Raw genomic sequence first — 26,447 nt, forward strand, 5'->3', positions numbered from 1 at the left:
CTTTTGGCAATTTAAATGCATTAATTCTAAATTATTCAAGCTACTGTTGCTTTCTTATGACATGCTTTCTCTACAGACACAGAAAAAAAATCAGATCATGGCTGTCTTCGATGAAGTGGGCTTGTCCCATGAAACGCGTAGAGACTACAGCCTACATGAATTGAATAATTATATACCTCTAGAATCATGGGTAATATGTTGAATATACATGCTTGATGTTTTTGTAAAACAAATATATAATTGTGTGTTTTTAATGATATTTTGTAATAAATGTTGTACTTTTTTTTATATTTTGTTGGATCATTATATTCAGCATCACTCACAAAAGTCCCATGGGCATATCTTTCTGGTTTGTTCTATATATCAGGGACTGAGTGCTGCTGTCGTTTGAGCTTAGATGGCCTTCCTTCTTTCCCAGTAGGACAAGCAATTGTCTGTGTATATTAGAGCGAAATAGGTTAATTAAAAAGGCTACTTTAAATTAAAAAATATATATCTGTCCAAAGTCAAAAGTTGTGCGCACCAAGCACATAGGCCGATATCCCCACAGCAAGAGGACTGCGAGGGTTCAAACCTTGCTATGCTGTGAGTAGCACATATGCCATTCAACGCTGTGTAGGTGCTTCATTAAAAAAAAGTATGGGTCAGTCCTTTAAACTCCGGACCAGCAACAAAGTCTAATAAACAGTCTGATAAAGCCATGTGGGAAAGAGAACATTAAAAAATCAGTGTCTGGGCTGTACTCTCCAAGGCCATGATAGGTTAAGTTTGTTACTTACATTGCTACACTACTGCTGTGCTATATACTGTGATGCTAAACTTCAGCTCTGCATCTATATTTTCTGTATCTCAAGTACAATGGGGCACCTACCCAGGTACATACGGATTCCATATACGAACAATCCTATCCATTCCTCCAGTAACAAGAACATTGGCTTCCTTGGAGAAATCAAATGTTTTGACGCCTCTTTTAACCCTGAAGAGGGATTCGTCACTGATATTTCTTTTGAGAGGAAAATGGTTGGCCAACATGGGGCGTTTGCTCTTCGCATTGCCAGACTCCATTAGATCCTTTAAACGCTTCTGCAAATTTTTTGTTCCCTCTACGCAACCTGTTACGAATTCAGTAATATTGTATTACTGGATCTTAAACAATATATGGATAATTGGACTGAAAATATATAAAAAGCAATAAATAGATTGTATTTATTATTTTATTTTTGCCATTTTTGAATATTTAAGGTTTTTATATTGAAGATGCACAAAAACAATATTTTAAGCCGTAGGTGACTTAACTCACACGTGAGATATTACTATGTAGGATCCATTATCAGGCACATTATATAGTATGTTGAGTGCTAAAATTTGGAGGATTCTCGGAATCCTCACGTGGCAGCATCACAATTGTAGCTTGGCTGGGGATCTGAACCTGTCCTTACATAATCAAATACAGTAGTTACTTTATTATCCAACTCATAAACTTCAGCAGTTCTGGTCCAAATAGAATACTAAAACCCTGGATAACTATGGCAAAACATGCCTCAAAAGTGGAGATAAGTTGTAGATCTCTCTGCCCTGGTACCTTTCTATTTTAAAGCCTTGGGGAACTCTGCTTGGGTGAAATTGCTTTTAATTTTTTTTTAAAAAATGACTATTTTGTCTTAAAAACAAAGCTCAACTATCATGATTTATCTGGGCACAAATTTCCAAAGTAATATTTAACCACTTGACCACCGAAACATTTTACCCTTTTCATTACCAGGGCATTTTGTGCTATTCAGTACTGTGTTACTTTAACTGGACACTGCTCAGTCATGCAGTATTGTACTCAAAATAACTTTATATCATTTTTGCACACAGATAGAGCTTTTGGTGGTATTTGATCACTGTTGGGTTTTTATTTTTTATCATATAAATGAAAAAACACAGAAAATTTTGAAAAAAACAACTATATTTTCTACTTTCTGTTATAAAACATATTCAATAAAATCGAATGTCTTCATACATTTAGGTCAAAATGTATTTCGCTATGTGTATTTGGTAAAAAAAAATAAAAATAATAATAATTGGTTTGTGTGAAAGTTTGCACTATGGTGTATATATACAGTGCCTTGAAAAAGTATTCATACCCCTTGAAATTCTCCACATTTTGTCATGTTTCATGATTTTATGTGATAGACCAACATAAAGTGGCACATAATTGTGAAGTGGAAGGAAAATGATAAATGGTTTTCCAAATTTTTTACAAATAAATACGTGAAAAGTGTGGTGTGCATTTGTATTCGGTCTCCCTGAGTCAATACTTTCTGGAACCACCTTTCCCTGTAATTAGTGGGAATGCTTTAGCAGTCTCACTATTGTTATTCATTTTTTTATTTATTAGTGGGGCTGCTTCAACTTTTAAAATGTTCAGCTCTTTCAGCTGATGATGGGACTTCTTCAACTTTTTTTCTACTATTTATACTTTTTAAAATATTAAGCTTTTTAACACTTTTTTAACATTGAAGTCAATGAGAGCATGCTTAAAATCCTTAAAATCTTCTTTTCAGTTTGATATCTTTCACAGTTTTTGTGAAAAAGCTATTTAAGTTTAGTGATCATTTCAGAAAATGTCATTAAATTTAGGGCATCCAGGCTTTTGTTGTCTGTTTTGTTCCCATGGTTACCAAAGCTTCTTATACACAGTGATGGGCAGTGGGGGGAGGTGGCTGGAGCATCTGAGATTATAGAGCTCGGGGGAGAGCACAGACACACCATGTACTGATTTATAATAGAGGAATATGATGGGACAATTCTGACGGGGCAGTTTTGATGCTATTCAGCATTCCCACGAATTTTCTCCAGGAAATGCATTTTCTAGTTCCTATAAAAGAACTGTCAGATAGAGGAGCCTGCAGTAGGCAAACAGCCTTTATGACGGTGAGAGCAATTTTTTTTATTCTTTTTCGGGTGCTGCGGACGGCGTGATTGATGATGGATTTACATTGGGGGACACTGTTTTTTTATTTTTTAATAAAAGAATTGTTAAAAACTGTCTGTGTTTTTATTACTTTTTGACACTTTTTTGATGAATGGGTAGGAGTACTATGTACCCCATACTCATTCACATAGGGGGGGGCGGGATCTGGGGCCCCTTGTTAAAGGGGCTTCCACATTCTGATAAGCCCCCTGCCCGCAGACCCCCACAACCACCGTCCACAGGTCTTGGGATGAGGCCTTTGTCCCCATCAACATGGGGACAAGGTTCTTTAGGGTGTGGGGGGCAAAGCTCTCCCTGCCCCAAAGCAACCACCCCCCCCCCCATGTTGAGGGCATGTTGCCTGGTATGGTTCCTGACCTTCCGGGCTGCATGCTCAGATAAAGACCTAGTATGGACTGGAGGGACCCACGCTATTTTTGAAAACATTTTTGTATTGCCGGCATTCTTTTTTCACATTTATCTGTCAGTGGGGAAGCCCGGTGACAAATAATGACTCATCGGTTGTTAAGGATGCGGGCGGCTAGCTTCCCGACCCACTGCTTAGCAACCAGCTATTCTTCACACAGAATTTGAATAGGTCAATCGTTTTGTGACCGGTCCAAATTCTAATCGTTCTGAAAAGTTGGAATTCATTAGAATAAACAAAACAAATTTTAACGATTTTCAACTAAATTCATTACTATTCATTACTATTTCATTCAGAGATTCGGATACATCCAAATCTATGAATAACCAAAAATGTAACCGATATTGTATTCGGACCAAAAGGAATTGCACGTGTCTAGTTGCTTGTTTGGTAGGGGCGCCACTAAGAGAACACCTTGCATTTTCTAAATGAATGAAAAGCATTCTCTGATAGGACAAGGTGGAGAGGTAGAGCAGTGGCATCACAATCTCAACCCTGTCCAATCAGAGAAAACTTTGCATTCATTGAGACAATAAAAGGTATTCTCTTCATGGCGCCCATGCTGAGCCAGTGACCTCCTGTGTTTAATAAGCAGCAGTGCAGCTGCTCAGCAAAGGACCCAGAAGCTAGTGGAGGTAATTGTAGTAGCAGTACCCACTACAGTGATTTCCAGCTACACAGGGGATCAGCAAGGTATTGTATATGCATGGTCACATTGGTCCAAGCTGGACCAATGTAACTGTGAAAACATTATCATAGCTGTAATTCAACTTTAACCATGTACTCTATTATTAGCATTTTCTGTGATCCCTCAAACATCATGTATTTGGTATATTTGATCAGTATCTTGCATAAACAGTCACTAAATATTTGCTTGGGGCCTGTTCCAACTACACCAAACTGAACACAATGCTTTTAACCATCAGGCAGTCCTATCTGTAGAAGCATTTTTTAACATGATCTACTTACCTATTATTAGAGATGTGTAATCATCATTGGAGCTTGAAATAATTGATTCAATTGAATGGACATATCTGATCTGAGAATGAACAAAGAGAGGGCATAAATCATTCAGTTTATATGCAATGTGTGGTGTGTAATGTACGTGTTAGATCACTCTTCCAAAAGCTTGTCATGGCAACATTTTGCTTCTGGTAGAGCATTGTTTTTACTTCAGTTGATCCCACATCAGTATATATTTACACTGTTACCCGCTGATTTTATATGGGTGGTTAATAACTTATCTCAATGTACTTAAAGTCTAGCACCAGCCATAGCTGTTGGACAGCCCCCATTTAGGTCTCAAACAGGTCTTCTGGCCTCTTGTCCACAAGGTCCTTAAAAACCAGCATTTCCTTGTCAGGGACAGTTAAGGTTTTGATAAGGCAAGAAATAGCCACTACCAATTTCTTAAGGAAGACCTCAATAGGATGATGCAGAGAAAAAGGGTTGGGAGGATCAAATATATTTTCAGGATGAGACCATTTACTGTACAAAATGGGCTCTACGAGTAAGTGTACAGGGAAAATCTTGGCAGGCTTGGGCATTTTTAGGGAACTCAGACAGATGGCCTGAGGATGGGCCAAAGCAAGCTGCTTTCAGGCTAGGTTGGGCATACCACGTCAATAAGCATAAACGTGGTATCCATAAATTTGGGAGAAATATCAGCAGATTGATCCTACTGAATTGTTGAAATCAGATGATGTTACATCCTCCTCTACAGAAATGTAGCAATAGCAAAAGAAAATCAGAGGCAGACTCTTGAGGGTAGGATGAGGGGTCACCTTGCGGTCCCTGTAATCAGCAGCCTCCAAAAGACTGAAAGCCTGCCCATAAATTCAGATATGGAGGCTGAACACTCCTCTAGGAGGTGCACCAGAAGTAGCAATGAAGGTCTCAGAGAAAGAAAGAGATTGTGGACTGTGGTCAGGGTTGCAGAACCAAGGTCTTTAGTAGAAAGTCTACGACTCACCCACAGCTATTAGCAGCCCATGAGCAGACAAGCCCCCTAACTCATTGCCCTTGTGCCTATGATCTTCCATGTGTGTTTGTCCCCCCTGAGGTACTCACAATCAACCACTACAGAAAGGGTGGAGCCAACACAGTGAGCTCACATAGACTGAGGTTACACAGGCACAATAGTGCCCGAGTGGATAGCAGGGAGATCAAATTCAAATTAGGAATGCCCCAGAAAGCAGCACTACTCTCCTAAGACCACAGCAATACATTTAATATTTCTCAGCCCTTGTTCCACTGTCAGCCACAGTAAAAAGGGAAGAAAATAGCACTGTGGGCACCAGTAAAGGGTACAAAGCCCAGACTTACCCCAGCAGACAGAGTGCTGCTCTTCTTATAGGAATGGTTAAAAGATAAAAAAAAAAGCTGCATAAGCAGAGAGATCTCAATTGGGCACTTCAGGCTTCACACCACCATACATTTTACAAAAGGGCCATGAAATGCAGGCCTCTTTGCGCATAATCCACTATGTATAATGGAGAGCTCTCAGTTACTAATTGGCTGTCACCATAATGGTGAGTCAATCTGAAGGTTTGGCAGACAAGGCAGAGCATCAGGCTCTGACACTACCAGGAAGTGTCAGATCGTTACCGATAGGAATGGCTCAGGATTCGGAAGGCAACTGTTGAAACTTGTACCTTATACTTAACAGCAGTTTTTCTTTTTTCTTTTTTTTCATCTGTCTACTAGATTTTACCAGCAGGCGATGCTCAGGTGAATTTTTTAAACTACCATGACAGACAATTCTGTTTTTATTTTCACTGAACAAGGAGAAACACTGAAAGAAAGAGAAACATTGTAGTTTTCATAACATTGTAAGAGCCTATTACCTGTGTAACCCAGTCATTGTGCACCTTCCAACGAACAAGCTTAACATGGCTTAGGTCTGCAATGTTATCTATTGAAATACTAGGAATTTCTTCCACAGCTTGGCATTTTGTCCAGTTCCTGTTAAAAAATGATTTATATAGAGTTGACATAACTCATAAAACTATGAGTTAATTGTTCCAATGTTGTCTGCTTACCCTGCTTAGGCACATGTTAAAGTAGATGTTACAGAGATTAACATTGCATTTGGAAATACTTCAGAACTCAGGTTCAATAGCTTTTTGCAAGAATTATAAGCTTTTAAACTGTGTAGACTTATCCAAGGAGAGGTAACCTTACTCGCTGCAGAGTTAACAGGCTTGTTATTTTGGCAGAAATAATTTTTTATTTCTCAGTATAATGATTGTTACTTTTAGTCCACAAAAAAAAATATTATTATGACTCTTTTGAAGCACAAAACTGAGTAGAACTGTTTTTCCAATGCCCAAGGAATGCCTAGAGGCACTTTGCCAGTGGAATTTTCAATATATCTAAAATATATCCAGTTGGGGCCACCTATACTGTGATGCTACAGTCTTTACATACTTTATGTTTTGATAATAATGGATGTATCTAACTTTCCATCCCTTTTTTACTTTCGTTCTACTCTTTCCTCCTTCTACTCTGTACTATTTCTCTTATTTATTATTTGAGTTGACTCACTTGTCCTGGTTTGTCCTGTGCTTTTATTCAACAAGACAGCAAGCAAATACAGTTCTGATACAGGAGGGCTTTGTACAGTAAGCTCATAGCTTATGTTCTCTCTGCAGGCAGCCTTTCATCCAGCAGCAGGTACCCACTGCAGGGAAAGCAAGCGAGAGAGCCCTGAGCATCAGTCAACTCACATACATAAAAGCCCATGGACAGCTGAGACTAAGCCCCCGTACACACAATCGGAAATTCCGACGGAAAAGGTCCGATCGGATTATATTGTTGGAAAATCCGATCGTGTGTGGGCTCTATCGGACTTTTTCCGTCGGAAAAAGGATCTCAAATTTTCCGACAACAAAATCCGATCGGACTTTGTCCGATCGTTTGTAGAGAATTCCGATCAAACAAAGTGCCACGCATGCTGAGATCAAATTACGAGACCAAAGCTATTGACTACAAGCCTGAACATAGTCCCGTCCTAATGAACGAACGTCATCCCGTTCTGAACGATCGGATTTTCTGACAACTTTGTCCGACCGTGTGTATGCAACACCAGGTTCAGAAAAAATCCAACGGATTTTGTGGTCGGAATGTCCGACCCTGTGTACGGGGGCTTATAATGAAGTCTAGCTACCAGGTGAGATATGGACCTAGGAGTAGAGGCTTTATCTTACCAAATGCTCTACAAAACCTCTGGAATCCAGGACCCAGAACATAAAGTATTAGGAATCTGAGAAAGCAAAATATTTTCTCTAAATCCGCCATAAACTCTGATGCCCCTCACAATGTGTGTGTGTGAGAAATGGAAAAACCTAGAGATATACACACTGTTCACAAGCCTGCCAGTGAATCCCTTACGATATATACTAAAACACAAAATCAAGAATGTTGCAATAATTTTATTGCAGCCCACAATACAGAAACTGTTACATATGTTGAACTGTTACTATGCTGAAAAAAGCCCATTGTTTAGAGCACTTTGTATAAAATAGGTAAAAATTGCTCCCCCCAACCTGGCAGCTATGATCTGGGGCTTTCTAGAGTTCCAATCAGAAAGAGAGTCTGAAGTCAAACAGTTTCTGCTGTTCTTTCTGTTTAGAAACCTCAGAATGCCTTGGCAATTTTTTGTCATGTGTGTACCCTATAGATAAAGCCTATTTGTAAACGTTTTGATAGAAACAATAAAACAAATATAAAACGTTCTTTAAGTAACTTTTAAACTTACAAAATAATACAATTATTCAAAAGTACTTGCTCTTTAAAAACACACAAATGATTGAACTATTTTATTTAATCAGCTAAATGAGCAATCAGCAAATGATGAATCCACTATACCTGAGAGTTTCTGCCATGTGTGAAATTAGAATAATGTTAACACACCCCTGTAACACAATAAAAATTATAAAGCAGTAATACATTAATGCAGCCTTTTCTGATAAAAAGACAAATAATATTTGAAGTTATACTGATAATTGATCCATAATTATAATGAATTATACTGTAAGGTAAGGTTCACGTGAATACGCAAATAGTTCAGTTTGTCAAATTGTATGCAGCTGCACTGTGTATTAGCAGAAAACTGAACAATTTATTATGCTGGGTGGTCACTTTATTTTATATAATGAATGGACAATATGATTTTCAATAATGTATTTTTATTTAACAGCAAATATGTACTTAAAAAAATCAAGAAACCTGTTAAATAATAAATCATTTTGCGATTAATAAAAAACAAACTTACTTGCTCATCACCAAAATAAATAACACCCTCCTCAGTATCTCGCTGACTAGAATATAAAAAAAGAAAGTGTAAGCAATGTTTAAAGATAAAAAAAATAAAAATTCTCCTCCAAAAATAAGTCATATTTTTATGGTAAGTGGCCACGAAGAAATTATATTACCTGAGCACTCTGCATGCTCTCCTCGTTTCTAGCATAAATAGAAGGGCTATATGAGGGAGGACCACAGAACTTTTAAATGCAAATTTTTAGACTGTGTAATTTGCTTTATTTGCTGGCTAGCTGGTAAGTATGCTGGGATCTTTTTTGTTTTGTACGTTCTGTGAAAAGCACTTCTATGTGCACCCTACTTTAAAATCTATCTTTAAATTTGGACAGTTGACATTTTTTTTAGTCTACAAGAATTGGCGTGTGAACACAATGGACTCCTTCAGCTGCCCTTGTGCTGTACTGGGCTTGTGGTGTGTCTATGGGACTTAAAGAAGAGTTCCACCCCTTTCTGTATTCATTAAAAAAGTCAGCAGCTACAAAAAATTGTAGCTACTGACTTTTAAATTTGAGTCAGTCTGTCATTAAGTTTGGGTGAGACAGCCTTACAAGATTCCAAAGACTCCTCCCATTCCACATCCTCCAGAGGGCCTATCTCCCTTTCCCAACGAGGTTTGAGTTTGTATGCCAATTTGGTGGAGACTGGGGTAATGAGCATGTCATAGAAGGACGAGGTTAATTTACGGGGATCAGAGCCCTTGATTATGGCCATAAGTGCATTAGGGGTAGACTGTGGTGCGGATTCCAAAAACTGAGCCCGAGCCGCATGTCTCATCTGTAGAAACCGAAAGAGCATGGATCTGGGAAGTGAAAATTCTGCGCTAAGCGTGGCAAAAGTTTTAAAGGTTCCGTCGACAAACAATTGGTGCATATAGAGAACACCATATGTAAACCAAAGGTCTGTATCGGGAAGTCTTAGAAATTCCGACAAAGTTTTATTGTACCACAATGGAGTATAATCATTATAGAGCGGTATCCCTAGCTTGGCAGAAGCTAAGTCCCAAATGCGTCTGTAATGGTATAGCAAGGTCTGTCTGTTGTCCCCCTGACCCGTACCGCTAGAGCCCATCGCCAGTGCGTAAATTGAGTCTCCAGTACGTCGAGCCCATCTCGGACAGAGCAGTTGGAGAAACCGCTCCCTGTCCGTCTTGTCAATATGATACAGGTGGGATAATTGTGATGCGATATAATAGAGATTAAAATCGGGAAGGGCAGTGCCCCCTAGGTCCGTGGGGCTTTTAAGCGCCTGCCAAGCTAATTTGTGTCTGTTGGTTCCCCACACAAAGGGTTTGAGCAGGGCCTCAAGGGACTTAAAATGATTCAGGGGTAAGTACACCGGGGAGTGCCAGAGGATATAGAGTATCTTGGGTAAAAGGACCATTTTAATAAGATTTATCCGACCCCAAATCCCCAGCGGCAAACGGGCCCAGGCCCGCAGTTTGGACTGAATGTGGGAAATTAGAGGGCTTAAATTTAAATGTGTATAGTCCGCCGGCGATCTGGAGACACACACCCCCAGATACTTAATGACACTGACTTGTCGTAATGGCAGACTGTCCTGAAATTCAGTCGGTGGGAAGCTGTCAAGTGGAAGAATTTGGGACTTCCCCCAATGAATTTTTAACCCAGAAAAGGTCCCAAATCTCTCGATTGTCTGGAGAGCCGCCTGCAGAGAGGGGCCCGAGTCCGCCAGGTATAGCAGTGTGTCGTCAGCATACATGCTGATCTTTTCGGTCAGGGCGCCATGGCTCAGTCCCCTGATCTCTGGGTTAGCTCGGATGGACATGGCCAAGGGTTCCGCGGCCAGGGCGTATAATAGTGGTGAAATAGGGCAGCCTTGTCTCGTGCCTCTGCTGAGGTCGTAGCTACTGACTTTTAATAAACACACACTCACCTGTCCCACGGTCAAGTGATGCGGCTGCCCGAAGCCTCACTACTCTCCCTTTGCCTCCACGGTGCCGGCATTACTACTGTGGTCACCCAGCTGTGGCAGCTTGCGGCTTTAGTCAGGTGCGCACTGCGCATTTGTGCAAGTTGCACTGCACATCCTGAATGGCTGTGCAATCTTCTGGGACCTGTGACGAGGGTGGGAGGGGCCGCCTAGGCATCCTGGGCGTAAGTGAGAGCTGGGTACCTGTCAAAATTAGGTAGCCACTCCCCTCCCCACCCAAAAAAATGACATGTGAAATGTGGCATGTCAGGGGGTCAGGATTGCTTAAAGTAGAAGTTCCACTTTTGGATGGAACTCTGCTTTAAATGGGCTGCCTCCAGGCATACCTGCCTTTGATGAGACAGTATGGCTTCCACATATTAACCACTTCAATACAGGGCACTTAAACACCTTCCTGCCCAGACCAATTTTGAGCTTTCAGCGCTGTCGCACTTTGAATGACAATTGCGCGATCATGCCACACTGTACCCAAATGAAATTTTTATCATTTTTTTCCCACAAATAGAGCTTTCTTTTGGTGGTATTTGATCACCTCTGCGGTATTTATTTTTTGCTAAACAAATAAAAAAATGCCGAAAATTTTGAAAAATAAAATGTTTTTTTTTTGTTTCAGTTTCAAAACTTTGTAAATAAGTACGTTTTCTCCTTCACTGATGGGCACTGATGGGGCTACACTGATGGGCACTGATAAGGCGGCACTGATGGGCACCAATGATGTGGCACCAATGAAGTGGCACTGATGAGGTGGCATTGATGGACACTGATATGTGGCACTGATAGGCGGCACTGATAGGCGGCACTGATGGGCGACACGGATGGGCGGCACGGATGGACACTGATAGGTGGCACAAATTGGCACTGATAGCTGGCACAGATTGCCATGGATGGGCGGCACAGATGGGCATGGATAGGCGGCACAGATGGGCATGGATAGGCGGCACAGATGGACATGGGTGGGCACTGATAGGCGGCACAGGCGGGCACTGATAGGCGGCACAGGTGGGCACTGATAGGCGGCACAGATGGGCACTCATAGGCGGCATTGGTGTTATACTGTACTAATGGATGCCAATCAGTACCAAACAATAATGCATGCCAATCAGTGATGCCCATTGTGGGCACTGATTGGCATCCATTATGGGCACTGATTGGCATCCATTGTGCTGACTGACATCCCTGGTGGTCTAGGGAGGATTACCTTTTCCCTGGTGGTTTGGTGGCGTCCCTGGTGGTCCAGTGTGGGCATCCTCGGGGGGGCTGTGCTGATAATCGATCAGCACAGACCCCCCCTGTCAGAGGAGCAGCCGATCGGATCTCCTCTACTCGCGTCTGACAGGCGCAAGTGAGGAAAAGCCGATCACCGGCTCTTCCCATTTACACTGTGATCAGCCGTGATTGGACACGGCTGATCACATGGTAAAGAGTCTCCGTCGGAGACTCTTTACCGAGATCGTAGTTGCCGGGTGTCAGACTGACACCCCGCAACAACGATCGCCGCGATGCGCGCCCCCGGGGGCGCGCAGCGGCTCATAATCCTGATCACGTCATATGACGTCCGATGCTCGCTGGGGTGCTGGGCTGTGGAGGGGGAGGGAGCAGCAGGCTCAGGCTCTCAGTGTCTCACTGAAAGGGTGAGCCAACTACCAGTCCAGGCATCTAGGTTGATCCTGACCATATGGTTGGGATCTTTTCAAAGCCTGGACTGACTGTGATATAAGCCGACAGCAGGCTTTAGCCCCCTGTAGGCTGAAAGCGGGTCACAGGAGTGCAGAACAAACTGATTCAAAAGAGACGTACATCCAAAAAAAGCTTTGGCTATACTTCTCTTTTAAGTAAGTGTGCTGGAAAAATTTTAGTTTTGTTTGTTATGAGGACTACTTTTGCTTTCACAGGTATTTATTACAAACAGAATTAAAATAATGAACAAAAATGGGTGCTGGAGGGATGCTAAGCTCATTGATTAAAAAAAAGAAATAAAATAACACATTTTAGTTGATGCCAGTAGCTTTATTCACACACAGTTCTTTTATAACATAATGAACATATTTTGCTAGTCACTAAAATGCTAGTTTCCGGACTGTTTTTGGCTTCAATAGTTGGAATCACTTGTCTGTAGCAACTGAAGTCATAATACATATACATACTATATTTGGATCAATGACTCGCAAAGTATTAATTCCCCAAAAAACAGCATAACAATCAGGTAACTAGCAAGTTCAGAAGGTGGGCAGAAATAGCAGACCACATATGGTACCAGACTTTATTAGGTGAGTGATTATAATGCACAGGTAGTGTAACCCCATTGGATTCCTCAACAAAAAGAAGTTTTATAAAACTAGGACTTTTCATTCTTTCTACCATAAAAGTGTTGATACATAGTAATAGGAGGAAACTGTTGCTCCTCATGCAATAATGTGTTCTGTGTTAACTGAGCCATAAACAGACAACAGGGGGATAACACAAATGGATCCATTGAGTTCAGACATTTTTATATGTCCATTTATGACAGGCTCAGCAGGGACAAAAAATACTCAAAGCCCAGGGAACTATATTTCTCTAATATCCATTCCAACACTCTATTGCCCGGTACACACGGTCGGATTTTCCAATTTCGACTCACAAAGTGCCACACCTGCTCGAAATCAAGCAGAAGAGCCATACTGGCTATTAAACTTCATTTTTCTCGGCTCATTGTACGTGTTGTATGTCACCGCATTCTTGATGTTCGCAATTTCCGTCCAACTTTGAGTGGCCGTGTGTATACAAGACAAGTTTGAGCCAACATCCGTCGGAAAAAATTCATGGATTTTGTTGTGGGAATGTCTGATCAATGTCCTATGGTGTGTACGTGGCATTTCTCTTAACTTATCTACAATAAAAGCAGTGATGGATGGGGTGTAGATGTGCAACCTTAACAATTAAATTATTGTAAGAAAACTGACCAGATAAACAATGGGGATCATTACCTGTAACAACCAAGGTGCAGTGGTATTGTCTCAAAACCCACTATCTGGCAATACGGTTCAAAGTTGGAGAGTTCATAAAGACGTATCTCTCTGTCACTGCAAACAAGCATGTAACAGAAATGCCATCATGGGGAAAAGCATTTTCATATAATTTCAGTTACTATTACATTATTTGCCATAAAAAAATGAATGTGACATTCATAATTTACTTGAGCTTTCATATTTTTGTTATTCTTTTAATTTAAAAATAATTAGGAATTAAAGAGGACAAATGCTTTGCAATCATTCAGCCTCTCTGTTTAAAGTGTCTTTAAACCCTGTTACACCACTTGTACCTACACGGAAGCCTATACTAAGGCTTCGCTGTAGGTACTCAAAATACCACCTAAACCTACATAGTTTAGAACAGGGATATGCAATTAGCGGACCTCCAGCTGTTGCAGAACTACAAGTTCCATGAGCCATAGCAGCCACAAGCATGACACCCGGATGCAGAGGCACGATGGGACTTGTAGTTTTGCAACAGCTGGAGGTCCACTAATTGCATATCCCTGGTTTAGAAGATATTTACCATATACACTGGCGCCAATGTCATCGGTGCATGCACACCGAGGAAGCTGCCCGCTCGTGCCGTTTCTTCAGCAGCCATGCTGTGACCTGATGCAGCACCTGTGCATCCCTGTAGAGGTAAAACACGGCCCTGCACAGGGCATAGATTGCCTTGTGTGAATAAGGCCATATGTACAGTATTTCAACTGTGTATTTAGCTTTATTTCTTGAGTTCAACTTTAGCCTAGGCTCACACTGAGTGTGGGAATGAAATCATGTGAGTTCAGCTGAACTCGCACAATTTCATTCCCGCATGTCAGTTCCAATTTCAGGGACGATTTCATAGACATCTGTGTGAGTTTCTCCACAGATGTCAATGGAAATCGCATCCCGAAATCGCATTCCCAAAATCGGCAAAAGTAGTACAGAAACTAATTTTGGAAATCGGTGCAGCACCACAACTGCAGCATCGCACCGATTAGGATGGTGCCATTGCCGGCAATTGCTGCTGATTTGACATGTCAAATCCCATGCTAAATCGCACCAATGTGAACCAGGGCTTTTACAAATATGAGCACAGCCAAAAGATACTAAGTGCACATAGAAGAAAACTAAAAAACGACAGTTACTGTGCCCTATACAATGTAACTTTCCCAATACAGCCATGCAGATTATTAAGTCTTACCATGTTCCAATAATTATCTTGTTATAATGAGGCATCAGTGTGGAATCTGAAATCCATTTTATTTTCCTGTTCTGTTGTTTGTTTTCCTCCTAAAACAAATGTAATGATAAAAATTCCTGTTATGTTCCCTTTGTACATGCACTGCACTGCATTGTCTCTAAGCCTCGGTTCATGCTATGAATCAAAAAAAGACAACAGTTTTGTGCCAAGTGATGTGAGGTATATAATGTCTCTGGAAACAGTCTATGATGAAAGTGTAAGAAATAAAGGACATAAAATAGGGAGATAACTCCCATGGGCAGCTGGTCCAAGAGCAGAAGCAGCCTCTTCGGGGGTAGAAACAACAAAAAAGTACAGGCGCCTCTAGGTGTAGTGTCTTGCATAAAATTTATAAAATTTATTGTAACAACAATAGATAAATGGGAACTTAAAAGAAGACCCTGGTTGTCACTTGAATTACCAGAACTAGCATTCCTATTGAAGGATTTCTCATCTTTTCCTGTTTTGTTGGCAACATAAAATGTTGTTCTCTGTGATAATGATAAAACAGAACAAATAAAGTTGGTAAATCCCTCTAATGGGGGCACAGACAGCAATAAAAACTGACAGGGGTTTTAGTTCTCTCCATTCTATTCAAAATGGTGTCTGTTGTCTTGCGGAAGAAACCAACAAAAAAGCAGCAAAAACGCAAACACTGTGTTTTTTAGGTGTTTTTCAGGTGTTTCCGCTACGTTTCTATTGAAGTCTATGGAACCAGAAACATAACCTGATGCTGGAACAAAAAGTCCCTGACCCTTACTAAAAAAAAAAAACACCAGCACAAAATGTATGTAGCGGTACCCTCGTGAGGGCTGCTGAGTATAGTAGTTCACCTGTCACCCTGCCCAGCCAGGGACACACTTTTACACTCTTTAGAGACAATAAAGCAGTCCTTGCATTTTGCTTTGTTTATTTTATTGAGGGGTATTAAACTTGGATAGGGATGGGGACTTATGGGATGCCCAAGTGATCAGAATATTGCAATTTGTGACTATATATATATATATATATATATACATCCGATATATAGATCACCCAATACTCCTCCTACACATTGCTTCCTCTTTACTGAGTATCACTCCATACTCCTCCTGCACATCGCTTCCTCTCTTCTGCTCTCCAGACTAGCTAGCACTGATTTGGTAGGCCTGACACTGGTTCAACCAGGCCCAAGGTAGATGCCCTTTGCAGGTAGGGACTGTGGGTGCCTTTTTGTGTAGCAACAAAAATAACATAGTTCTTTAGTGCTAGCTGTTCGCGTGGCTACTGAGCCCAGTACCACATCTTCCGGCCCTGCCAGCCATCCTGGCTACCTGCATTGAGCCATAGACTTCTGTTATTACCTGCGGGTTTGTTGCGCCTTCAGAAAGTGCGCCACACCTGCAGAATATAATAGAAGTTTATGGCAAAGTGCAGCTAAGCCACAGAAAATCCACAGGTTCACTGAGCTGCACCTGCGCTTTGGGCAAATCGCAGCGCATCAATGTGAAAGCAGCCTTAGCCTCCTTTCACATGATTGGTCCGACCCAATCAGACTTACTATTCACCTCTATGGAGCAACAGATGCGGTTTACACCCGCCTACCTAAAAAAAAAAAACAGAAAGGGATCTGCCCCTTCCATCTGCGCAAATCGGATTGGATCAGAGGGCCCATAGAGTAGAGTGGGCTGTGTCTGTGGACACGGACCTGTCATCCTTCCGCTCCGCTAATTGTGGCCTGCGACCAGTTACCAATTCACTTAAGTGGCCCTCTTCAAAAGGTTGGGCACCCCTGCTTTAGAGTACAGGTCTGTTGGCCAGTTTTAAAGACTGGTCAACGATGAATGATGTCAGTATTCAGCTAAGGATTCTGTTTAGTGTTTATATATGTATCCACACCTTGTAATAGAAGAATCCTATAATAAAGTGATGATTACTGACAGCAGGTAGTTTGCGCCCCATGCCTATTATTACAGTATGGTCACAAGAACAATTAGGAGCGCAGAGGTGATCATTAACGCAACAATTGCCTCATCGTTGGCCATTAATAAACGTCAGCTACAGATAGCCTAGCTTGAACAACGAGATAAACTGCTGTGTCATTTGATCCCAATCTAAATTCTAGCTCTTCTTTGTTAGAGGAACTAGACCAACAGACACCCTGAGCCTTCACTAAACACAATTTAAAGCCAGACTCCAGCCAAAATATTTCTGATTTGTTTTGGTTGGATTGCAGAAGATTCAACATTCCTGTTAGGTTTTTATTTCCCAATATTGGGGAGCTTTTCCTTAACGTTCTGTCTCTTGGAAACCTGTGCAAAGAAATAGGGGGATGATTGTTTCCAGGACAGGAAGGTCCTATTGTGCATATTGTACAGTCCTACATATAGAGATAATCATCCACCTTCTCCTTTAAAACCATACTATAAATTATGTTTTTTTATATATAGTTTCATATTTATAAAGTCGAGAATCTGCCATTCACCAAACATTCACAGGTGCAGCATGTGTGTTAATTGATTCATTGATTTGGTGAATGTTAGGCAATAGTCACATTCAGTATATTAAAGTTTTTTTTTTCTTAGCTTTAGATAAGGTTCAGAAGGGTTTGACTCCATGAGAGGAATTTATTATGACTGGAGCAAGCATAATCTGGAGCACCAAATCAGCTTCTGTCTTTCATTTTCAAAGCTTAACCGAAAGAGCTGATGGTAGAAAAAGATTGGTTGCCATGCACAGCTGTGCCAGATTGCGTCTGCTCGTTTCGAAAAATTCCCCTGTATGACGGGTTTTTATCGATGTCTATAATGGGAACCAAAAAATGATAGCATTGTCACCAGAACAATTGGTGAGGGAAAAGTCAAAATTCCAACCTATTCAAAGATAGTAATTTTGCTTGCTTTGGAAAGATAACCTCTAATTTCCTGTAGTGCCTTCAGGACAAGAAGTAAAGGGGAAATCTTCCCAATGGAACACAGAAGCAAAAAACAACCTGATAGGGGTTTTAATCCCTCTGTTCGCTATATAAAACCAAAAAAGTTTGGCTTTAAACTGGTAATTACACCTCTGCAGATTTATACAAGTTATATCACGTACACCGGGAATAAAATACTCACCAGAATAAACCGACTTTTCTTCAGTTTAAGATCTGATGTCCAAACTGAAAGAAGACCATCCTGTCCTAATGCCAATAATGTATTGTCAGGCATGGGAGATATTTGTATGAATGGTTCCCTGTGTGGAGTGTCTGTTATTACTGCAGGAAGCTGAAAAGTCACATTGTAATTTGGTTGTTCATGAAGATGGTGAGACTCCAGTTCTTCCATACTCAGCACCTGTAAGACTAAATCCCCCAAAAAAACTAAATAACTTTTTTTTAAAGTGCTTATTTGTATCTCTAAACATCATACATCTTACAAGTGTAACTGTAACTTAAGCGCGCCATATGAATGGTTAAATTTTTATTGACTGTTCCTGTGAAATTCTGAAAAATTGTAGGTCAAGGAATTTAATGATGGCGTCAATGAGTGTGCTAATTTATTTTAAAGGCCCTTTAAAATTTCATCCAGACCTGCTACTTTTTCCAGATGTATTAAACAGGTTTCTTTTATTGCTTATGAATCAATGAAATAACAGCTTATTTAAATTTAGTAAATTGCATATATAGAAGTATATTTATATATACATTGTATGTAGATCAGCAAGTGGGGTTATAGTGGATATACTATATATATATATATATATATATATATATATATATATATATGTGTGTACACACACACATTTTTTGCATACACTATACATAACCCATTGTTGTATTATTCTTTCAGATACTCCTATACATGGTTGTTAAAAAGAACAAATATTCATGACCATGAGAGTTCTAATTCCAGATGAAAATTTTCCAAGCACATGCATACTACAGTAAGAAAAGTTTTCCATCCTTTGCCTTCAATCTTGCTCGTCATTACAGTTGAACACAATCATCAATATGCCCTCATTAACCATAGAAAATCAAAAAAAAGTTTAGAAAACAAACATTTTCGAATTAAATTCCATCCGTGTATGGCCAACTTTACACTTGAATAATGACAACTATTTTCATATTTTTTTTAATCAAGTCAATTCGACAACTATTTTGAACATTAATCTATATGCAATATTGTGTTTAAAACCATGTATTGATCTTTAAACATAGGTAACTAAATGTATAAAAACAAATGGAAACACATTAGACAAGATCACTGTATTTTTGAACAGAATGAGATAATGCACAAATTATTATATCCATTGCATGAATGGCATGAAATATCAGCAACTGGACATTAGTGGAATAGACTAACCTGTCATAACAGAAATACAGAGGCCGCCATTTTTGACCTCCTTCTAAAATAACTAGCTGCCTAATATCAATACTTTCTGAGCCACTAACCTGAAACAAGCTTACAAATCAGTAAGTTCAGAGGAAAACCAGAAATTCTTATCAACCTATTGGGACATAAGCACGAGCATCAGCACAGAAACAATTTTTTTTGGGCTAAATCTTCAATTTCAAACTGACTAGACAAATAGAAGAAAAGACCCATATGGTGTAATGATACATGTCCCAGAGTCATTAAAAACCCTTTTAATTGGTCATCATGGGAATAATTATCCTACTGATTACTGCATTGGGATTGTTTAATAACTGAATCTAAAGCTTTGCACATCTATTGAGCAGAAAATGACTTCAATAGCTTTCAGTTTACTCCAGTATGTTATTTAAATGGGTTTGAATGTATCTAAACAAATTATACCCTTTAAGGAGATTGGATATATGTGTAAAATATTAGTATTCTCATTGATATGTTATATTTATATGTCTATTACCTACTTCAGCTCCAAAAGATTTTATCTACTTCAGGACCAGGCCATTTTTTTGCTATACCACAGTACGTTAATTTAACTGATAATTGCGCAGTCATTTGTATTATTCTTTTTAACACACAAATACAACTTTCTTTTGGTGGTATTTGATCACCTCTGTTTTTTTTATTTTTTGTGATATAAACAAAACAAAAGGGCAAAAATTTTGAAAAAAAAACAACAATATTTTTTACTTTCTGCTATAAAACATGTCCAAAAAAGTTTCTTCATTAATTTTGGCCAAAATGTATTTTGCTATATGTCTTTGTTAAAAAAAAAATATTACAATAATATTATATTGATTGGTTTGCGTGAAAGTTATAGCGCCTACAAACTATGGTATATAAATTGGAATTTTTATTTATTTTTATTTTTTTGCAGTCATCATTATTTTTTATTTTTTTTTATACTAAAGGTGTTCGTTTTAAAGTTTTCTACCTCTTTCATCATATTTCAAACACAGACAAATACTGCAACTGTCACTGTATCATTTAAATTATGACCACAATAAATATTTCAATCAGCAAGTGTTAATGGTCATAGCATTGATTCATGCAGTAAAAGAGGTGTCCAGCTTACATAGTAACTAACAATCCTTTTATATATATATATATATATATATACTGTATTATTATTATTTTTTTAATAATAGTATACATAATGCCATTCGTTGTATGCCTTCTGCCAAACTGTAAATGGTTTTATGGTTTTGCATGTAAAGAAAAAACATTTGACTAGATCTACTGAATTTTACAGGCAGAATTATTTTTTTATTGCTAAAATGTTCTTTTTATTAAAGGAATGCTACCCCTTTGTTCATCTTTTATACCCAAAGCACCTTCTTTCAATGAACTTCTAACTCCAATAAATATTTCAATGAGCAAGTGTTAATGGTGACACTGATTCATCTAATAAAAGAGGTGTCCAGCTTCCCATGTGATTGGAATACTTACAGAGTGTGGGTAGAGAGCAGCGTTGGGTACTTCCTGGGACAGCCGTACTGTGTAGTGCCAGCAGCACTCTGCCTGTGCTCAAAAGGTCCCATAGTTAAGTATGAAGAGGTTGCTATAGTGACATAAATTAGAAACATTCAGTGACACTTGGCAAAGAGAGGGCTGAACAATAGTGAATGCAAATACCTTTCAACAAAGGTCTCTAACCTTTTTTTTAAGCGCCAGATAGGTCTTAATGTAGCCTTTGTAATAGAGGGACCAAAAGGATGAAAAGAATTTTGTGTAAGGACGGAATGAGATCAGCCCATACAACCGTTCAAACATACTTTCAATAAAGTTTAACACGGTTTAATGGAAAAAAAAGATTGCACTGTAATGACATTAAATTTACATAAAAATGAGTCCAAGGGGTAGACTTCAAGGCTGCACAGCACACAGGAATTTGGGTGACACTATTGCGCATGTTGCAATCTGAGTGTACAACTAACTGTATTTAGGAGGAATTGTAAAAAAAAAAAAAAAAAAAAAAAGCAACCTTAAAGCAGAGTTCCGCCTGCAAGAAAAAAAATTAAAAGTCTGCAGCTGCTGACTTTTAAAATAAGGACACTTACCTATCCAGGGCGCCCGCGATATCCTCACCCGAAGCAGACTCTTCCCTCGGCTTCACGTGCATCTTCAGTAAGCCTTGTGGCTTCACAGCCTATTTCCTACTGCTCATGTGCAAGTCGCGCTGCGCTTTCTAAATGGTCCCTGCTGTCTTTTGGGACCTGTGTACCTCCCAGAAGACAGTAGGGGGGAGGAGGGGCCAGACATAGCGTAGTTTGCCGCAGATTCTGGGGTGCTCTTCCGCTGGAAATGGGAGCATATACCTGGATTAGACGGGTATCTGCTCCCTCCTCCCCATGAAAGGTGCCAAATGTAGCACCGGAGGGGGCAAGGAACCGGATCAGCGGAAGTTACATTTCTGTGTGGAACTCCGCTTTAATACAATATTATCATAATATAATTTTTTTCATTATACAGAAACATGGATAGATGAATAGGAGAAAGGTTAATATAACCTGCTAAATACACGAGAATGAATAATTGGATTAATAATTGAATTAAAAGTTTTGTTTACATACAATAGGTAAAATAAGTATTGAACATGTTACCATTTTTCTAGGTTAATATAATTTCTAAAGATGCTATTGACATGACATTTTCACCACATGTCGGTAACAACCCATGGAATCAATACATATGTACAAAGAAACAAAAACGAGTAAGTTCAGAAATTCAGTTATATGAAATAAAATGGAATGACACAGGGAAAAAGTATTAAACACGCTAACTGAAATCTATTTAATACTTGGTACATAATCCTATGTTGGTAATGACAGCTTCAAGACGCCTCCTGTATAGAGAAACTAGTAACATGCATTGGTCAGATGTGATTTTTGGCCCATTCTTCCACACAGTCTTCAAATCTTGAAGGTTCTTTGGGTCTTATTTATGAACTCTGATCTTTAGTTCTTTCCATAGATTTTCTATTGGATTCAAGTCAGGTAATTGGCTCGGTCATTCTAGCAGCTTTATTTTCTTTTTTGAGTTTCTTTGGCTTTGTGTTTGGGATCATTGTCTTGCTGAAATGTCCACCCTCATTTCATCTTCATCATCCTGGTAGATGGCAGCTGATTTTTTATCAAGGATGTGTTGGTACATTTTTCCATTCATCCTTCCTTCAATATTCCCACCTCTAAACTTCACTGCTGGTATGGCGTTTTTGGGGTGATGTGCAGTGCCATTTGACCTCCAAACATGGTGAGTATTATGGCATCCAAAGAGTTCAATTTTGGTCTCATTGGTCCAGACTATATTTTCCCAGTATTTCACAGGCCTTTCTAAATGTTGTGCAGCAAACTTTACACAAGCTTCAACATGCTTTTTCTTCAGCAATGGAGTCTTGTGTGGTGAGAGCGTGCATATAGGCCATGGTGAATTACTTATTGTTTTCTTTGACACAATTGTACCTGCTAATTCCAGGTCTTTCTGAAGCTCCCCACAAGTGGTCCTTGACTCTTGGACAACTCTTCTGATAATTATTTTCACTCCTCTGTCAGAAATCTTGCAAAGAGCACCTGGTCGTGGCTGGTTTATGGTGAAATTGTGTTCTTTCCACTTCCGGATTATGGCCCCAACAGTGGTCACGGGAACATACAGAAGTTTAGAAATTCTTCTGTAACCAATACCATCAGTATGTTTTGCAACAATAAGGTTGCGAGAGTATTGAGAGAGCTCTTTGCTTTTAACCACTTCTCGCCCGCGCTATAGCCAAAAGACAGCTACAGCGCAGACGCTGTCTGCCGGGAGGGCGTCCCTGGACATCCTCCCTTTAACTTCCCCTCTGTGCGCCGCCGCGGGCGCACATCGGTGAAGTTCTGTGCTGGCCATGTCCCCCGGACACAGCCATTCACAGATCGCTGTAAACAGCCGCTGTGATTGGCATGATCGGCGTGCCCAATAAGAGATGATCTCATATGTAAACATATGAGATCATCTCTCATCGCCGGCTTTCCCTCCTCACACAGACAGCGTGTGAGGAGGGAGAGATGAACCGCTGCAGAGATGCAGCGGTTAGTATAAAAAAAAATAAACAAAATGAAAATAAAGTGCCCATGTGTCCCCATTGCCACCTGTCCCCACTGCCATCTGCCCCCACTGCCAGCTGTCATCAGTGCCACCTGTCCCCAGTGCCACCTGTCCTCAGTGCCATCTGTCCCCAGTGCCACATATAAGTGCCATCTGTCATCAGTGCCACCTGTCATCAGTGCCACATCAGTGCCACGTGTAATCAGTGCCACATAGTGCCATCTGTCATCAGTGCCACATCAGTGCCACATAGTGCCATCTGTCATCAGTGTCACATCAGTGCCACATTAGTGCCACGTGTCATCAGTGCCACATATTAGTGCCATCTGTCATCAGTGTCACGTATCAGTGCCACGTATTAGTGGCATCTGTCAATGGTGCCACGTATAAGTGCCACCTGTCATCAGTGCCACGTCGGTGTCACGTATCATTGTCCTGCTGCTTCAGGGCCCTCAAAAGTGTAATAGGTAGTCAACAAGTTAGATGTGTAATTTATGCTCCTAGAACATGTGACGGCGCTCCCTGCATGTTGGGCCTCTCTAAGTGGCCAAGTTGTGGAAAAGTCCCACACATGTGGTATCATAATACTCAGGAGTAGCAGAATTTATTTTGGGGCATTATTTGTGGTATACACATGCCATGTGAGAGAAATAACCTATTACAATGACAATTTTGTGGAAAAAATTAAAATAAAATAAAAAATCTTCATTTTGCAAAGAATTGTGGGAAAAAACGACAACATCAAAAAGCTCACCATTCCTCTTACTAAATACCTTGGAATGTCTACTTTCAAAAAAGGGGTCATTTGGGGGGTATTTGTACTTTCCTGGCTTGTTCGGGTCACAAGAAATGAGATCGGCCACAAGTACATCAGATGTGATCAATTTTGTGTGATTCGCACCACAGCTTGTAGACTCTCTAACTTTCACAAAGACCAAATAATATCCACTAATTTGGGTTATTTTTACCAAAGATATGTAGCAGTATAAATTGTGGCAAAAATGTATTAAGAAAAATTAATAATTTGCTAAATTTTATCACAGAAACAAAGAAAAATGTGTTTTTTTTTCAAAATTTTTGTTATTTTTTCAAAATTTTTGTTATTTTTTCATTTATAGCGCAAAATATAAAAAAAACCCAGAGGTGATCAAATACCACCAAAAGAAAGCTCTATTTATGGGGAAAAAAGGGACAAAAATTAATTTGGGTACAGTGTTGCATGACTGAGTAATTGTCATTCAAAGTGTGAGAGCACCGAAAGCTGAAAATTGGTCTGGGCAGGAAGGGTGTTTAAGTGCCCAGTAGGCAAGTGGTTAACCATCATGAGATGTTTCTTGTTGTTGTTGATGTTTCCTTGGTAAAGAGACACCTTTTTATAGGCCATAAGTTGAGACTGAACCAGCTGATATTAATCTGCACTTGCAGGGGGCAGGATTGCTTTCTAATTACAAATAGATTTCAGCTGGTGTCTTGGCAATTCATGCTTTTTTGCACCTCCCTTTCTTCATGTGTTCAATACTTTTTCCCCTATGTCATTTTTTTTTTTTTAACATAATTTAAAGCGGAGGTCCACCCTAAAGTGGACCTTCCGCTCATCGGAACCCTCCCCCCCTCCGGCGCCACAATTGGCACCTTTCAGGGGGGAGGGGGGTGCAGATACCTGTACAGTACAGGTATCTGTACCCACTTCCGGATAGCTCTCTGCGGAAAGGGGCGTATATTACGCCCCTTTCCGCAAGTGCCCGCCCCTTCCCACAAGTGCCCCGCTGCCTGCTGGGAAAACACACAGATCCCAGAGGCAGCGGGGACCGCCCTTATTGCGCAGCGCGGCTCGCGCATGCGCAGTAGGGAACCGGGAAATGAAGCCGAAAGGTGGACTCCCGGTTTAACTTCTGAACTTATTTGTTTTGGTTTCTGTGTATGTATGGATTACATGGGTTTTCATGTTTGATGATTTCATGTCCATAGCACCTTTAGAAATACAGTATCTTACAAAAGTGAGTACCCTTACATTTTTTGTAAACGTTTTATTATATCTTTTCATATGTCAACACTGAAGAAATGACACTTTGCTACAATGTAAAGTAGTGAGTGTACAGCTTGTATAACAGTGTAAATTTGCTGTCCCCTCAAAATAACTCAACACACAGCTATTAATGTCTAAACAGCTAACAACAAATGTGAGTACACCCCTAGGTGAAAATGTCCAAATTGGGCCCAATTAGCCATTTTCCCTCCCCAGTGTCATATGACTTGTTAGTGTTACAAGGTCTCAGGTGTGAATGGGGAGCAGGTGTGTTAAATTTGGTGTCATCACTCTTACTCTCTTATACTGGTTACTGGAAGTTCAACATGGCACTTCATGGCAAAGAACTCTCTGAGGAATGGAAAAAAGGATTGTTGCTCTACATAACCAAGATGGCCTAGGCTATAAGAAGATTGCCAAGACCCTGAGCTTCAGCATGGTGGCCATGACCATACAGCGGTTTTACAGGACAGGTTCCACTTAGAACAGGCCTCGCCACGGTCCACCAAAGAAGTTGAGTGCACATGCTCACCATCATATCCAGAGGTTGTCTTTGGGAAATAGACATATGAGTGCTACCAGCATTGCTGCAGAGGTTGAAGGGGTGGGGGGTTAGCCTGTCAGTGCTCAGACCATACGCCACACACTGCATCAAAGCGCAGGGTCTTTAACATCCACCAGCTTCATGATGTCATCATGAAGGAGTGGAAGAGGACTCCAGTGGCAAACTGTGAAGCTCTGGTAAACTCCACGCTCAAGATGGTTAAGGCAGTGCTGTAAAATAATGGTGCCCACACAAAATATTGACACTTTGAGCCCAATTTGGCCATTTTCACTTAGGGGTGTACTCACTTTTGTTGCCAGCGGTTTAGACATTAATGGCTGTGTGTTGAGTTATTTTTAGGGGACAACAAATTTACACTGTTATACAAGCTGTACACTCACTACTTTACATTCAGTGTTGTCACATGAAAAAATATAATAAAATATTTACAAAAATGTAAGGGGTGTACTCACTTTTGTGAGATACTGTATATTTACCTACAAAAATGGTGA

General features: G+C 40.1%; 1 protein-coding gene across 2 annotated transcripts in view; it reads right to left on the reverse strand.

Annotated features, from left to right (window-relative positions):
- The window catches only part of LOC143974982 (cilia- and flagella-associated protein 337-like), a 59,819-nt gene extending 38,979 nt beyond the window's left edge, over positions 1-20,840 (reverse strand). The window contains exons 1-9 of one of the 2 annotated variants that reach the window (XM_077476884.1): positions 19,309-19,358; positions 17,993-18,219; positions 14,859-14,947; positions 13,625-13,720; positions 8,662-8,707; positions 8,256-8,302; positions 6,233-6,350; positions 4,356-4,425; positions 872-1,112 (exon numbers count right to left, since the gene is read on the reverse strand). In XM_077476884.1, coding sequence (XP_077333010.1) covers positions 872-1,112; positions 4,356-4,425; positions 6,233-6,350; positions 8,256-8,302; positions 8,662-8,707; positions 13,625-13,720; positions 14,859-14,947; positions 17,993-18,202 — 917 coding nt within the window. In that variant the 5' untranslated portion in view covers positions 18,203-18,219; positions 19,309-19,358. Of the gene's footprint in view, positions 1-871; positions 1,113-4,355; positions 4,426-6,232; positions 6,351-8,255; positions 8,303-8,661; positions 8,708-13,624; positions 13,721-14,858; positions 14,948-17,992; positions 18,220-19,308; positions 19,359-20,734 lie in introns of those variants that run through there. The other variant, XM_077476883.1, reaches the window with a different exon arrangement.
- Positions 20,841-26,447: the final 5,607 nt, after the last annotated feature.

Source organism: Lithobates pipiens, unplaced genomic scaffold, assembly GCF_037356315.1.
Source record: "Lithobates pipiens isolate NorthernLeopardFrog02 unplaced genomic scaffold, aLitPip1_a1.2 Scaffold_13, whole genome shotgun sequence".
Classification (NCBI taxonomy): domain Eukaryota; kingdom Metazoa; phylum Chordata; class Amphibia; order Anura; family Ranidae; genus Lithobates; species Lithobates pipiens.